Here is a 17094-nt window from a genome sequence, read left to right on the forward strand (position 1 = left end):
GGAATTTTCCTAACTACCCATCATCACAAAAAATTCACAAATTTTCTCCCTGATCAAAAAAAATTACAGCATTACCTGTAGGGTATAAAAAAATCATTTTTAAAATTTTAATTAACTGGCTGCTTATTAAAAAGTTTATTTCCATATCTCCTAGCCTCTTAAATTTAATTCACTGTTAATAAATAAACTACAAGCAAAGAAATATGAACAAAAATTCTGTGTTTATGAAACAGCACAAATTAACTTCATGGATTAACATTTCTCTTGCAGAGAAAAGTACTTTTACATATGAAAGTGCCGTCCATTAAAGTGAATGCCTGGTGGCAATTCAGTATCTCACATGATGCAGGTTTCTCTGTTCACTTGATATACAACCAAAAAGCCATTCAGCATAAACTAAGTGAAAAACATTCTATTGACAAGATTGTTTCTTAGGCAACTGATTCACGCATTTATTACAATGTTTTTCTGACTTGTTTAATAATTTACACGTTTTTATTCTTTCACAGATTTAATGAGTTTCGATTAAAAAAAACCCGAGCAAACTTGAAAGTCCAATATCTATTGTTTTAAATTGGCAATTTGGGGGCTTAGAACTTTATGCATAACTTTGTTTTTTATGCGGAGAACCCCATTATAATGCATTGAAGATTAGCTTAGTCCAGTTATGTCTAAAATTAACCCCCTATATTTTTCTGCAATTATTTCCCATGCACAAAATCTAGAAATAATAGAACAGTTATCTTTCTGCACTGTATCTAGGGATTGGGTTGAAGTCTATTTCCCAGATCTGTGTTTTAATCAACTTTACAGCATTTCAACAACAATGCATACGATACTAGGTCATCTTTAACTTCAATGCAAAATCAAGCGATTTAAATCGGCGTGCCCTGGTTGCCGGAGTTTCATATGCATACGATCGCAACTGGTATATGCCGCTGTAGAGAGATATATCAGATTTCTTTTCGTACATAAAGACTACAGTCAAAAAACATACAACAACACAGACAGTAAACTTTATTATGTTAGACAATTTATTAAAACATGGGGAAAAAAATCACAAGTCAAATTCCATTTTTGTCCGAATCAAACAACGAATAATTGGACTTTCCAATTGAAAAAAAAAAAACCGCTCGAATAAATACCGGGGAAGATAATAATTTAGGAAGGGGAAAAAAAATTAAGATATACTGATTTTTTTTTTTTGATGTCTAAATGCAAAATACACGATATCACACGTTTACCACCATAAACTGAAAGACAGTATATATATATTCTAAGTTTGTCCATAACGAACGCAAGCGTCACACCACCATTGAACAAGGAGAGAGAAGAAAAAGAGATCAATCTACCTAATGTTTTTTTGAAGTTTTCATCGAATAGGATTCCGCAGGCTTCTGTACTAAACCGGATTTCACACATATATATATCATATTGTATCACTATATTATATATTTATATATACACTTCCCGTATATATATTTCCGTTAACACATTTATATTCTGAGAAAAAAAAATCACAGTGAATTGGACAGAAAATTAACGATTTATTTTGAAGTGATAAGATAAGTTAACGATCTTTTGAATCCCTTTTCACTATCCAGAAATTAATGGGGAGGAAGGGAAAATAAGGTCACCCGCAACAACGAACGAAGACCTAACCCAGATTGACTTTGACTGGTAGGGCTGGAGCCTCGACTTCAGCGGCAGGGGGTTGTATTTTGTACTTGTCCACTGGCTCGTACAGGCACAAGTATCCTATGTCGTTTTTGGTCGAAAACTTCTGTGAGGAAAGATAAAATGTACATTAAGGAAAAAATTATACAATCGCAAATACAGCAGAAAACTTGAAAGCACAGTCAATATTAAAATGAGGAAAATGTCAGTCCTCTGTAGCTTAGCCCTCAATGGTTCACCCCCCCCCCCAAAACGTACTGAAAGCAAGAGTCGCACGGCCCAAGAGCTGCCCCTGCATAACTTTGCCTATTGTTGGGCCATAATTGCGATATCTGGTTGAAAGTCCTGTGTCTGTGTCATTTAGGGTGGTATTTACCGACATGGTTTAAACTATAGTCACAATTTTTTGATAAGAGATCGACACGGATTGGTTAAATTCAGGTTTTTAACCAATCTATGTTGATCTCTTATCCAAAAATTGTGACTACAGTTTAAACCATGTCATGAATACGGCCCTTAACCCTTAAATGTGTAGCTTTGCATATGCGCTCTAAGGGTTCTTTGAACATTTATTACTGCAGCCAGTTTCAAGATAAAAATCTAGAATCGCCCCTTTTTGCACATAGGGTGAAATGAAAACAGTTTTACTTGCATTTAATGATGTTCCTCCTCCTCCACCTTCCTCCCGTTTTCGGATTCGAATATCTCAGTGAATATTGCACTCAGAAACTTGGAATTTTTTTAGTTGGAATCGGGGGGGGGGGGGGTAACAACTGTGATTGATTTTTTGGGCACAGGGTGTCCATATAAAAATTATTTTTTATTTTAATAACTGCGCAACCCCTTGAAAATGAATGGCATCTGAGTACATCATGTTATATTTGGATACTTTTTTAAATTGGAAGTATACCTCTAGAACCCATAGTTCACCAGTAAAATACTGTATGCACTCTATATATGTGTTTCATTAACTATAAAAAAGCAACAACAATGCGCGTTTAAGGATTAACCGGTTGAGCGGTGAAAGGTTTTTCGATTTCTATTTGAAAAACGGTGTGAGGTTATACGGAAAAATACTTGTAAAGTGGCGAAGCTTCTTTATCTCAAGTAGTGCTATCCCCCCCAACAAACATGCAGGACAACAGAGAAGGCGTGGTTGGTGGGGTCCATCCAAGTGACAGGTTGGCTACACCTATTCCAAAGTGATCCTATTCTTTACTAATACACACTCAACTTCAGTACCTGTTCTTTTGTTACAGTATTGGGCATTTTTTTTTCTCCCTGTCGTGGTCATAGACATATTTAGAAGTTCATTTTTCCTATTGCTGTGGAACATCGCTAAAATGACACTTGATACAACGATATTTTTCAAGTATTATTTGGAAATGTCTATACTCTAATGTTAATCGGCTGCCTCTCGATATAGCGATAATCCCACTACAGCGATATTTTTTCTTAGTCCGCAGACTATCGTTATATCGATGTTTCACTGTATATATATTGTACTTTTCTCACTAATTTATTGGCGAAAAGAAGCGTTTATATTCTCTAAATGCACAGCAACACTATAACGGGGTATTAGGGATTACGCAACAAAGTTTTTCTTTTCTTTTTTATTTAAAAAAATATTTAAGCCCGTTCTGAGTCTACGTAGAGTTTCACGGCGTTACAATACTTTATAATCGCACTTCCTTGCAATTTTTTCGTTCCTCTTTCGCTGACGTTGCATGCGACTTATCATTTTGTGGTATCACTAAAGTGTCTTAGCACATTTTATCCGAGAAGTGTGATGCACTTTTCCAATGCATACTTTTCAGTTTAATCGAATAGCTTTTTCGCAAGAGAAAAGGCTGCACAGTTTTGAACAGTATAGGAAATTTATGAAAGCAACACACATTATGTGTGATAAGGCACAAAAATATACATATATGGTGTACTTTGAATTTCCTAGAAAGTTGAAAATAACAGTAGTCGATGATTTTAATTATACAAATATCGATATTATATCTTATGAGTAAATTTAAAATATGCAATGAATATGAAAAAAATACCTTCGTTTTTATTTAATCTATTTATACAACACGAAATGATTTATACTTCACATATAAAAAACTAACTGATTATAAAATATATCGATTTTATGTGTATATGGAAGGAAGCAATATTATGGTGTATTTAATACATGCCATTAATAATGTAAGATACATTATAAACGCAAACGTTTTAAAAGCCTATTTGAGCCTCGTTTCGATAGGTGGCATGTTCAGCAACGCGATGTATCTTACAGAATTTTTTTTTCTTTTGATGAAATTTACTTTCTTTGATGATATACAGACCAAAAAAAATAAAAGGTAACAAAAGAAATGGAATATTTGTCAACATTTTAATTGAATCAACGATAACAACTGCTTTTCAGGGTTTATCTCAATGTAATGTCACATTCAGTTGGTCACATATAATTGAATTTTTACGCTTCGCATAAATTACATGTGTTATCATAGGATTCTATAAACACATTCAAAAAAAAAACCCGCATACATACACACAGTTGTACCCGCTTATAACGAAGTTAGAAAAAACAGCGAATGTATTCAATATAAGTGAATTTCATTACATCCGTACCGGCTTGGAAAATGATACGATTAAGCGAATAACACATTTTGCACGAGCGATACGCATTTTTCTGAACATTCTTAAAATGAATAGATTAAAATAAAGATTAAAAATTTAATTGATGATATAATAACATTCCATATGAATAAATATGTGCCGATTATTATTTTTCTTGATATGATTGTATATGTCAACCGTATTGCGTTTAAATCATTTTTGCCAAATAAGCATGCACAAAATGTGTCTTTTATTTTAGTAAGTGCATAAATACCAAACAATTTTTGGTTTCTTTTTTGAATCATTCAAAGAGAATGAAAGAATTATACAAAAGGAATTATATTATCAAATCCGGACCACAATCATCCCATTCTTTTTTGCATGCATGGTATGTATTACGAAAACTACTATATATATATCGAGTAGCTTTGTGTATCAAAATTATACTAAATACAACATAGGCGTTCTCGGGATTTTCTCAAGAATGGGGAGGGGTCAAATTTTTTTCTTCTGAAGGGGGGGGGGGGGAGTGAAGTTTATACTGAAAAATAACGCTGTAATCTCGGCCAAAGCTTGAACCCCTTCTCCCCTTTTCATACGCCAACGAAACATTCTGTATTTGGGGGGGGGGGGATCGTTTCATGCCTTGACGCTGCTCAGAAAACATGTCAATTTCAATATTATTTTTGACAAACCGACATCTCTCAATGATTTTTTCTTTCAAATTTCACATAAAAAAGAAAAAATTGAGGAAATTAAGATGTCGGATAATACAGTAGATTTTGCTTTCGAAGACAAATTAAACATGCAGCACAATGTTTCAAAAAGGCCACATCACATACGTTTTCAAATAAAGAAAGTCTTGGTTTTGACGTATACCGCGTACGAGCTATTTCTTTATAAAATTTAGTTCCCTTGGTTGGGTGCAAGTCACATAGACTATTATTGCTTTCAAAAGAGAAAAAAAGTCTTTCTGAGCCTTTCTGATCGGTATATCGATCTCTAAGATATCGATATACCGATTTCTTTGATCGTTAGAGTTGCTGTCGCTAGCTATAATTATAAATGGTCACAATTATCACCAAACACTATGCCAACGTGGTGATGACCCTAAATCATAGGAATCGATACATGGGGCCGGTCAAAGCACAAAATTTGGACATTGGCTGGGCAAACTGCCCAATTTCGGGCTTCGCCACTGTTATACATGGTCGCAACTAGATGCATGGTCACCCGGGGCAAGTGCGCATTTTGCCCCCCCCCCTTGTAATGTTGAAAGTAAGGTTTGAGAATGAAATTTGCTCCCCCCTCTGGTCCAGCGCCCAGGGCACGAGGCCCGCCTGCCCCCAGGGCTCGGTCGATTGCGCCGAAAATGGGAGTGTTTGTATTCCCCCCAACAGGTCGATTGCGCCGAGTGTGGAAATCGGGTTGTTTGGATATCGGGGTGAGCGCAATCGACCTATAAATGGTTTATCTTCTGCGCAACGACTTACACCCCTGCTCCCTAGTTGCGGCCCTGCCCGTTTATATATATTTATTTATGCAGACTAAAAAAGAAATGTCGTTGTATATTGGTTATCGTTATATCGAGAGGCATCAATTTAACATTAGAGTAGTGACATTTCCGCACAAAACTCGAAAAATATCATTGTTGAAGGATTTATCGCTTATCGTTGTAGCGGGGTCCCACTGTATTTAAAAAATTTGTAAAATATAATTAAAACATTTATAATTAAAACAGCAATTGTGAATTAACAAATAGCACGAAATATTATGCAAGTCTCAAGTTAAATTTATATCCATATAACTTAGAATAAATTCTAAAAAAAAAAAAATAAATTCTGGAAAAAAATTTAATTTTAATTTCATCTTCCAGTCAATAAACTTTTTGTTGGATTTTAGTGGATTGCATACGTTTATTTATGTGTTTATATACAGTGAAATCTCGTTACAATGTCACTGATACAACGATAAATCCATGGCCCCCACTTCCTGGACTAGGGCCCCTAGGCTGGAATCCTTTACGGGACCTTCCCCGACCAGACTTTCGCGGGCCCTTTTATGATGGATTTATAGCGTTAAAAAACAAAAATAATGAAAATCGTCCCGGGCCCCAGGGCTGGAGCCTTGCCAGCCCACCCCTTGTGGGGGCTATGGATAAATCCTACTACAACGATATTTTTTCGTCTTATTTAGCAATGCCTATAGCCTAATATTGAAGTGCTGCCTCTCGATATAGCAATAACCCTTCTACAACGATATTTTTCATGGTCTTGAGAATATCGTTATATCGAAATTTCACTGAAAAATTAAAATAAAATAAAAAAATATTTTTGAGAAAAATTTTGACGTACAGCATCACATGTTGTGAATATAAGTGTGGAAGAAACAGTTCCCCTCCTTAGAAAGATAAACAGTTTCTCTCCCTCTTTCTCTGTACCACCCCTCCCTAATTCCATTTTAACAATCTAGCATTCTTACTTTCAAGATACCAGTAAAAAAGCCACACCTTATTCTGTACAGACGGTATTTATTGTGACGGTCTATAACCAATTCATTGTACTGTTCAACCGAGCGCTTCATTCATTTGAAGGATTAGGAGGCGTTGAAGGTGTCAGTCAATGTACAATAGGTCAAGGGGGAAGGAACAGGTCTTCCATGACCCATATATTCGTCACCACCACTCAAGGATTGGAAAAAGTTTGACCCATATAGTCGTCATCACCACTCAAGGATTGGAAACATTATGACCCATATATTCGTCATTGCCACTTGACTGGTTAAAATACGGTCAACCCATGCTTGCCCAGTTATTTGAAATTTTTGCAGGCAAATTTCATTGATTTGTCTAAAAAGTTTTATTCCAATTAGCCAAATGACAATTTATATAAAGCCACCAAGAATGCTACTCGTGCGAAATAACTTCATTTATGTAGTGGGAATGCAGCAATAAAGATCATGATGGATCCTTTATGAATCTGCCCATGCAAAATATATGCAACTAGCTATAATACCCAGCCCAAGTGGCATGGTGGTAAGATGTCCGTCTAGCACCGTGAAGGTTGCCATCAGGTCCCAGGTTCAATCTTGGGGAAGACTATAGATATTTTTCCTACCAAGCTTGGGGTGACCACCGAGAGATGGTGCCTTCATTTCCATCCGAACTCCTTAATGGCAGTAAATTGCAGTATAGCGAAATGGCTGACCTCACTGTCACCATAGTGGTGGTCAGCTGGAGTTTTTTTGTGGTTCCCAACTTTACGACACAAATTCGAGCCAATCCCCCCACTAAGTCTCGCCACAGAGGTGAGACCAACAGGCCTACAAACTGTAAAAATATTTAATCATTACACTTCACTCATAGTTTAAAAAATTGATGGCAGCACTATACATAACAAGCATTACACAGAAACAAACCTTACGGTAAGTTTTCACAACACGACACACAAATTCCAACATGTACCAATTCGTTAGAAGTTCCGCAGAGGAATATGAATGAGATGCATGTGTGGTTTAGTAGTAGTAGCATAGTGATATGGCTGGAGTGAAGTAGCTATAATACCTGGCAATATGTGCCCCGGGTTTTCCCTAAATACTGGGACCATGGAAGAAAGGTGATTGTAAAGGAGTAGTTCGGGAAGTGATGAAGTTTGTTAATTTCGGACCAAAGTAAACATTCCAAAAGTCATTTTTGAGGTCCACGAATCACTGTTGAGCAATATTTGTTTTGCTGATTTTGGGATTCGTGCAGCTCTGACGAACTTTTAAAGTACCCTATCAAGTTGGTCCTAATCGGTATAAATGCAAAATTCGGCAAAGATCAGTCTACAATTACAGATTTGTATAGGGAACATACGCAAAGACGGAAAATCAATTTTATACACGTGGTGGTCATAAAATGACTTAACAGATAAACGAGCCTTCTAGAGGCAGCAAACAGGTGTTTCAAAGCAAGCGCTTGAGAATGAGTCGAGAAACAAAAACATAACTCTCACTACAAAATTTCAAAAAATTCAAATGGATGGCGACACTCCCTTTTAAGTGTTGCAAAGTAGTCAGCACAGTGAAGAAGCACGGACGGCATTGGAACAGTACCTGCTGCATCATAAATGTTGACGCAGACAAAGAAAGATTTCACCCAGGGGGTTGGTGTGCTAATGCAGCAACTTCTGGTGGTAGAAATGTGATCTGCGTTGGTCATTTCCACATGCTTTGTGTCTAGCGCCAGTGTTTATGGGGCTACAGGCACAATTCCAACACCATTCAGGTTTTCACTGCGCGATCACTTGGCAATGCATAAAAAAGAGCATTGCCATTTTAAATGTTTCGGAATTTTGTTACTGTAACCATTGTTTCCCCCACTCATTCTCGGGCATGTACTGTGAAGAACCTATATCTCAAATTTCACTCTCATTTGTTTACTTTTTTGTATTTGTCTACTTTTCACTCACCTTTGCATTGCTGCTGAGGTGATGGTTGGGAGCAGTGACGGTAGTGACGCAACACAGCCAGAGCAGAGCCACAATAAACCCGAACAACACGGAAACCAGTATCCATCTCGGCAATCCAGACTGTTGAGAGATGCAGTCCATCCAGTCAGAACGCTCTGCCTGCCAATTTGACACCTGTATTTTGGCATCGTTTCCGGAGTCCTTGGCATCTGTTAAAAACAAAAATTGAAGTTCTGTTACAGACAGAAAACAATCAACAAATAAAATTAAAGCTTCTTGTTACAGTAAGAGAAAAGAATTGCGGGTAGAGACTTAGATGTTGGTTATCATAAGCCAAATTATTGCAGCGTATTTTGATACTACGGTAGGTTAAAGCCATATTTCTAATTGCAAAACACCCTTTTTTGTACCAAGAACATCAATTTTTCATAAACAAAAAACATTTAAGTATTCATTGTTTTTGTTGTACCCTTAGTCTGAACCAAAGGCAGCTCCGTACAATGGCTGTGTATGTTTTGCAAGATCGAACACACAGTAACAAATGATAATTCCAACCAATCTAATTTGCTACTGATATAAATATTTTACTTTTGGCAATATATAGACTTTTTTGGCAATTTAATACTCGTTATGTGGTAAATCTGGCGATTCAATGTCTTAAGATAAATAGATGGTGCTCCGTGTGCAGACCTTCATCAGAAGAAGAAAAAAGAAGAGAGTTCATGCACTGTTGAGTATGATGGTGTGATGGTTGTTGGTGTGATACACACGCGGTTGCGTTCACTGTATTTTCATTGGTGTGAATGTTTTTTTTTTTTATGTGAATAAGTCTTTCAAATTGTCTGATGATACTGGGAGCATTCACAAGAAGTGTGTGATGAAATTCTTCAAACGCTAACATCTCAGGAAGTATGTAACACTAGTCAAAAGCAATGACATTGCCAAATGTACATGGCAAAGGTGTACCCAATGATATCACTCCAGTTTCAATATCTCTTCTCGTTCAGGCACCAGGATCGCTGCCCTGATTCGTAACAATTTTTTTTTTCACTATATCTCGAGCAGTTCAAAGTAAAACAGACATTGGTGTCGTTTAATAGCTATTCCAAAGGCAAAGCCGATGATAATGACATAATTTCATGCCAGTACCTAACACTCAATTCAAGGCACAAAAAACTTATTCATGTCAGAACTTGCTCTCGACTCACAGTTAATGTGGCAAACCATGTTCAGTTGACCACCATTGCAAATATCTATCACGAATTCACAAAGGGAACCTGATAAGGGGGCCGATTTTCTACAATGAAATCAAGTACGGGAACTTGCCAAGAAAAACTCAAAAACGATTCATAAAAAAATATATAGGCATATCTACAAGCTTTGTTCTAATTTTTCTTGATTTCCATGATCTTTTTCCATTCTGTGACTTCTCTGAGACTTCTAATGGTAGATATCCTATAATGCAAATATCCTGATGCGGTCTTTCCTTTACAGAGGGTTTCAATCTAAAAATGTCTTACAATCTAAAATGCTTCAGGGAAATCACCTTGTTGACCTAAAATATGATGGCAAGTAAGAATACAGCAAAACTTGAAACTAAAGTGGAGTGTGAAATTGTGGCCACTATTGGAAGGCCCTACCTTTGTTAAGAGGTTTGGTATCTCTCGAAAATATATGAAACATTTTTATTACACATGAAATGGTAAATAAGGTAACTGAACGCTTAAGAGAACACTCACTGTAATCAGAGAGGTCGATAACAGTCTTGGGACTGGACTTGAGGATGATCATTTTTCCGCTGTCCTCTTCGACATACAGGGTGAAGCTTGTTGTCACCAACTGCTTCACATGATGCACAACTGTTTTATATGCACTCTTCACGTACATGAACGGTGTCAGTAGATGCAGAGTCTGGGCATCATCCTTAAAAAGAAAATAATGATAATCATTTTTCCCCCTCATTTCATAAAATAACAACCATCAAACTTGAAAAGTTATACCTTCGGACCCTGACAAGAGCGAATACAGGGGAAAGAGTGGTGGGGGGAGCAGATAGGAGCAATCATCCCTCTCAAGAGCCGAATAATACGGGAGAAATTTTGCTGTCCCTGTAAAATATGGGACGATCCAATACACCGACACAATAAGTTACTTCTCCTACACATCACTCTGGATCCGCTTGCCTCTATTTGCAACTGAAGGGAAGATCTGCCTCAGCTCATTTGTAGCTGAAGATGTCTGTCTCCACTCCATTCACAGCTCAAGATGCACGCCTTCACTCTACTAAAAGCTGATGATGTCTGCTTTCGCTCCATTCAAATTCGAAGCCTCAGCTTTATTCAGAGTTGAAGATGCCTCTGCCCCATTCGCCACTGAAAGTGCCTGTCTTCACTCAGCCACATATCCGGGAAGGGGGTAGAAAATTTGCCTGTCATGTAAAATACAGAACAATACAATGAACATACACAATTTGCCCCTCTCGAGCGAAGCCTCGGCTAACAGTCATACGGTCACTCATCCACTCACTTGGTTAGTCTTACGGTTGTTCACTCATATGGTCACTAACGTATTCCTATTCACTTGGCCACTCGCTTCGTCACTCACACGGTCAGAGCAGGTGAAATTTCCTTAAACCTGCAGGCAGACCTTCTACACAATCTTTACATAACATGAAAATTCAAGCATTTGTCATTCTCACTTCGAAATATTGAAGACAGATGGCTGCACCAGCAAGAACACGAATCAAGCACAAAATGACAATATAAATACGTCAGGGGGCCCACACATAACACTCATTCTGGCATGTACAGATTCGTTAGAAATTCCATGGAGAAATGCGTACGAGGTGCATTTAAGGTTAAGTAGCAGTAGTTGATGCAGATACCATGAGAATAAAAAAAAAAGTGTGACGGCATACCTTTGGCTTGACAGGAGCATCGCTCTCGTGCTTGCATCCATCACTGCACGCTTTCACTGTAGTACCAAAACCATAGGCTTCCTTACAAGCTACATTGATGGGATAACGGCAAAGGGGGAAAAAGTATTATTACATAAAAATGTGACATGATAGGTTCAAGATTCAAACGATTTCCAAAACAAATTGCTGAATTGTAAAAATTTCCAGAAAAAAGACGGCTAGCTATGTAATAAAAATGTATACTTAGAAGCGATTCTTAAATCCTGATTTTTTTACACGATTCCTGATATGCAAAGGGTAAAGAAAACGGCAACTCACCAACGAAGCAGGAATTCTCAGTCGTGTTCCCTTTGGAATCTTTGGCCAATCCAATTATCACATAGAGACGGCAGCCTTTCTTGCAAGCTGTTTCCAAGTCAACCTATCGGAAAAAAAATCATCTTCTTGAGACTCAAACATTAGTACATGTTTGAATCTCAATATAAACCGGCATAACTTGACCGCAAACAGGAGCGGGCTTAAGTACTTTGCGGCCCGGTGCAAGAATAAGCTTTGCGGCCCTTTAAAACAAGGTTCCCAATCCTCCAGTGTCCATTAGGCACCCTCGTGAACGCTAGCTTTACATTGGCAATTGAGAATAACTATCAAACTACTATTTCACGGTCGTGAAAAAAGCCATTATTCAATAAATTTGGCAAATAGTGCCGTGTGCCCCCAGGCACTTGAAGGTTTGGGGCTTTCAAAGCTAGAGGACCAATTACCTATATATATTTACTCAGAGCCACAACTAGATACTCTTTACTCCTGCATTAACCACGCATTATGCCTCCCTCGTTTAATTCTTTATAAGTTGGTAATATAAGAATAAGAACCAGATCCAACGGTATCACCCTTATTGGCTTGTGGGGGGGGGGGGGGAAGAGAAAGGGATCCATCAAAACCCTAGGCCAGAGGGTTCAACGTCTGAATGCTGGAAGCTTGCTTTGTTAAGAAGTTGAAGTCACAAAATGTAATCAAAATATTTTTATCCATTTTTGCGGCCCGGTGCGGTCGCACCCTTCGCACCTGCTTAAGTCTGGCCCTGACCGCAAAACATCAAGTACAATAACACACTCACTATTGAACATTCCTCAGACAGAGATAGATGGCTTCCCCCAACCCAAGACATCGAGGAAACAGACATTTTCTGGATATTATACTGTGGTGAACTCGGAAAGGAAAGTCATCCTGTCTCCGCCAGTACTCAAACCCAGGACCTCTTGCATATTGGTCAAGAGCATGATACCATCTACACCACTGGAGCACGACTTTGCCAAACTTTTCTTTGCAAGTGCACCTTAGCATAATATCCAGAAAATGCCTGTCTCCTTGATGTTCTGGACCCCTTTCCCTAGAAGAATTCTTCTTTTCATCCCCCGTCCTACAACTAAAGAAAACTCATACAATCCTTTATGATGCCTACAGTGTCTACCATCCCTCCTGGACTAATCCAATGCTTTACCTGCCAGGTTTTTAATTCACAGATTCGTTTACATTAGGAAAAGAAGGGGGGGGGGGGGTGGGAGGGTTCTGGCTCACATAAGGGTTGGTTTTTGTAGAGAGAAAAAAATTTGTCTACATTGTGGTTTTGAAGGTTTCCATGTGCTGGAGGTTCGGCTTACACGTAAGGGGGTCATTTTCAAGTATTACGTCAGCAAATTTCTGAACCCCCCCCCCCGACAAATTCCATCAGATCTACCCTTCACCTTCTACTGCATATTGGGAACAAAGGAATATATGGGTGAGGGCCATGTCTCCCTCAAAGACAAAAAAATTTAAATACCGAGAGGAAATATTTTTGTGTTATTAATTTTCCGCTAATTTCAATGCTATATAATCTGATAACTCGAAATTTCTGTTTAAGAAATTCCTTCTTGCTTCCCCATCTCGAGCTATTTTTGCACTCCCTCCAAAGGTTGATCTTGCGTGAGTCTGACCACCACCTCCCGACACTGCTATAAATGACCTTTGCTATGTATGCACGGGGAGAACACTTTTTAACATGACTTTGTAGACAAAACAAGCTACATTTTTAGCTTGTGCATTTTAGGTTTATTAATTAATGGAATGGTATAGATTGCTGTTGCTTGTATGGTGCAAAGTATCAGGCATTGAGCTCTCGTCTTCACCATGGTTCCTTAAAAACAGCCATTTCAGTAATTTGAAATAATACTTTTCTATTTCGGCATCAATGCAAATTGGAACTAATGTGGGTGCATCTAGTCTTGACTAGCCAATGATTACGCGTCTGAGTGGCGCTCGTCTTCCACTATAAAGGTTACTGTCAAAGTCCACAGGTTCAAATCCAGGCGAGAACATCAGGAATGAGTTCTTTACCTACCGAGCCTGGAGTGACCACTGATAGATGGATGACGCCTTCATTTCCCACCTAACTCCACTGGTTGGAAATCGCCTTTTGGCAATATATGACTGGAGCGAGTGTGTGGTAAAGTAGCCAATAATTATCATTTTTTTCAAGTGCAGGGTTGGCCCCACACCACGCATGGTCACGTTTTTCATGAAAATAATAAAGTGACCATGCATGGTGTGGGCCAACCTTGCGCCTTAAAAAATGATAATCATTAGCTACTTTACCACACACCAACTCCAGTCATATATGTTCACATGACAATTTCCAATCAGTGGAGTTAGGTGTGAAATGAAGGCATCATCCATCTATCGGTGATCACGCCAGGCTCGGTAGGTAAAGAACTTGTTCCCAATGTTTTCGCCTGGATTCGAACCTGTAGACCTTGACAGTAACCTTCAAGATGAGTGCCACTCAGATGCATAATCATTGGCTAGTCAAGACTAGATGCACCCACATTAATTCCGATTTGCATTGATGCCGAAATAGAAAAGTATTACTTCAAATTACTGAAATGGCTGTTTTTAAGGAACCCTCTTGCCTAATTAACGTCTCTCGAATTTAGAGAAACCACGGTGAAGACGAGAGCTCAATACTCCATACTTCGCACAATACAAGCAATGACAACCTATACCGTTCCATACATCAAATTGGCCCACACTATACTTCCATACACCAAACATTAGCTTGTTTTACATATCCCACCTTTGCAAAAACAGTTGCAATCAGAACCTCCCACTATCCACACAAGAAAATTATTTTCATGAGTAGTAGTTTCCTTTCTTGCCTCATAAATCCCATAGGATTATGGCCAAAAGATATTGAATAAGTAAGTAAAAGTCTCAGGTTCTTATCTTGTCCACATTGTACAGGGGACATAGGTGGTACAGCAGTTGGGGAGTGGACACAAAACAGTTTGGCAGCCCCTACAGACTCCCTCCATAAATAAGACAGGATGTGTGTGTGTGGGCGGGGATCTATAGAGGATTTATCAATAGGAATGAGATATCCCCCATGGGTGAAGTGTAATGACTGAATATTTGTATCGTTTGTAGGCTTGCTTCCCTCTGTGGTGAGACATTTTAACAGGGGACATTGGCTTGCATTCGTATTTCGAAATTGGAAACCACGGAAAACCAAATTCAGCCGATCATTATCACTGTGATGCTGGTGGGGCTAGAACCCAGGACAGTGCGATGCGAGTCTATCACTATGGCCACTCAACCACCACAGCGGCGAGGACTTAATTATCCTTTAAACTCCCTCTTGTCAGCAAATTCAAAAACCCTCTATCAATGCTGACGTAATACTTCAACCTCCCCCCACAAGCCGCTTATTTGTTCATAATCGCTTTGTAATAACGCCATTAACTGTGCCTTAAAAAAAGAAAGCAATATTTATAAAAAGAAGGGTTTGAGCCCTATAAGGAACAGGCTCTGCATTCGCCCCATGGAAATAACTGGAATAAGTGAATGAACCCCTTTCAAATCAATATTATGCACTGAGGTTCACCTATACAAATAATTACTACATAAGGCTGTGGCGGATTGAATAAATCATTTAGCCACAGTTATTCCAAAAAACAATTATGTATCAACATAATTATCAAAGATTAAATCTGAAATAACACGCATACTTAATTATTAAACAATAAACAATCACGCAAATCTACAAAACCCACGAAACACGTAATTTACAATTGCGCGAAAAACATTAGTTATATCTCAGAATAAAACAATTTGTATACATATTGTTTGTATATTTGTTGATGTATAAAGGTGATTGCGACACATATAATAACAACAACAACAACATTACATCACTGAAAGTGGAATCGCAAAACTCTTCGCAGGAAGGCGACGACGAATTTTTGACGTAGTCTTCCAAGACCTCGCCCGAGTTTATTTGAACGAGCACCGAGCAGAGCAATGCCAGGCAATAATAATAATAATGGTACACGGCCATGTTTTGTTTATAAACGCTCTTCACAAGGAAAAAATGTTGAGCAATCGCCTGATGGTCGAGAGAGAAAAACAAACAAACAGAACTCTCTTCCTGTGGCGAATGAACGACAGTTCTGGTTCCGGGGTACGAGGAGCAGACGATAACTGGAGCAATCGATCGATCGATTGAGAGATGGCATAATACGTGCTGTCATCTATTGAGGATGAGCGCAAGCTTTTGCGTGAGGATCTAGTCAAGTGTAGGATTAAAAGGTTCGAAAACTGAGATGAGGACAATTTTTCTAACGTCACTTTTCCAGGGCCGTCATCAGAGGCGGATTTAACGGCGGGTGCGCCCAGGGTCCCGAATTTTAAAGGGCCCAAAAAATCCAAACTTCAGACTTTTTTCTAATTTAAGGGCCCATTATTTTCTTTTGCGCCCGGGGTCTCGACCGACTTTAATCTGCTACTGGCCGTCATTTCAACTTTTTCCGGGGGGGGGGTGGCAAACATTTTCCAGGAGGACAAAGTATATGTACTCAATGTATGTATGTATGTATGTATGTATATATTTGTATATATATATATATATATACACCATTTTTAGGATATCTTCAAAAGCCAGGCCCCCCCCCTCCCATGACGGGCCTGTACTTTTCACGATTTTCACAACAGATGGCAAGACTAAGAATCAGCCTTGAGTGCTGTTTGCATGGAAATACTAAAACTGAGAAAGGTGCTTGCGAGCACCCTTGATAATCCATTTTCCTCAATTTTCACAATAGATGGCGTCACTATGTTGATCGATAAAACCGGCCACTACAATCATTTTCTGTACTAAAACAGAACTACAAAACATAACAAAAAGAATTCTAGGAATTTCAACGGCTATTGGTCAATCGAAAAAAAAAACAAGGAAGGAAAAAAAGGAAACAGTCATGTTTGTGAAGATATATGTTTCAAAGTGTTTCTCTATGAAAAAAAAAAAATGAAAAAAAAATTCCGGAAACCCGAAAAAAGGAGGACAAAAGGGTGAATTTTGCGGCCCGTAGGAGGACGCTTGAAATGACATCATAGAGGAGGACGTCT

The 17094-nt window shown here is 38.4% G+C and overlaps 1 protein-coding gene across 1 annotated transcript; it reads right to left on the reverse strand.

Annotated features, from left to right (window-relative positions):
* Positions 1–994: 994 nt before the first annotated feature.
* LOC149081240 (transmembrane protein 59-like) lies at positions 995–16150 on the reverse strand. The gene is made up of 6 exons (XM_089238072.1): positions 15881–16150; positions 11974–12076; positions 11656–11744; positions 10478–10661; positions 8739–8947; positions 995–1783 (listed from the first exon to the last, which is right to left on the reverse strand). The coding sequence occupies exons 1-6, from the start codon at positions 16025–16027 to the stop codon at positions 1658–1660; spliced, it is 858 nt and encodes a 285-aa protein (XP_089094198.1). The 5' UTR covers positions 16028–16150; the 3' UTR covers positions 995–1657.
* Between the last annotated feature and the right edge of the window lie 944 nt (positions 16151–17094).

This window comes from Pholcus phalangioides, unplaced genomic scaffold, assembly GCF_987345545.1.
Source record: "Pholcus phalangioides strain wild (caught in Gottingen) unplaced genomic scaffold, Ppha-v1.0 ptg000010l_1, whole genome shotgun sequence".
Classification (NCBI taxonomy): Eukaryota; Metazoa; Arthropoda; class Arachnida; order Araneae; family Pholcidae; genus Pholcus; species Pholcus phalangioides.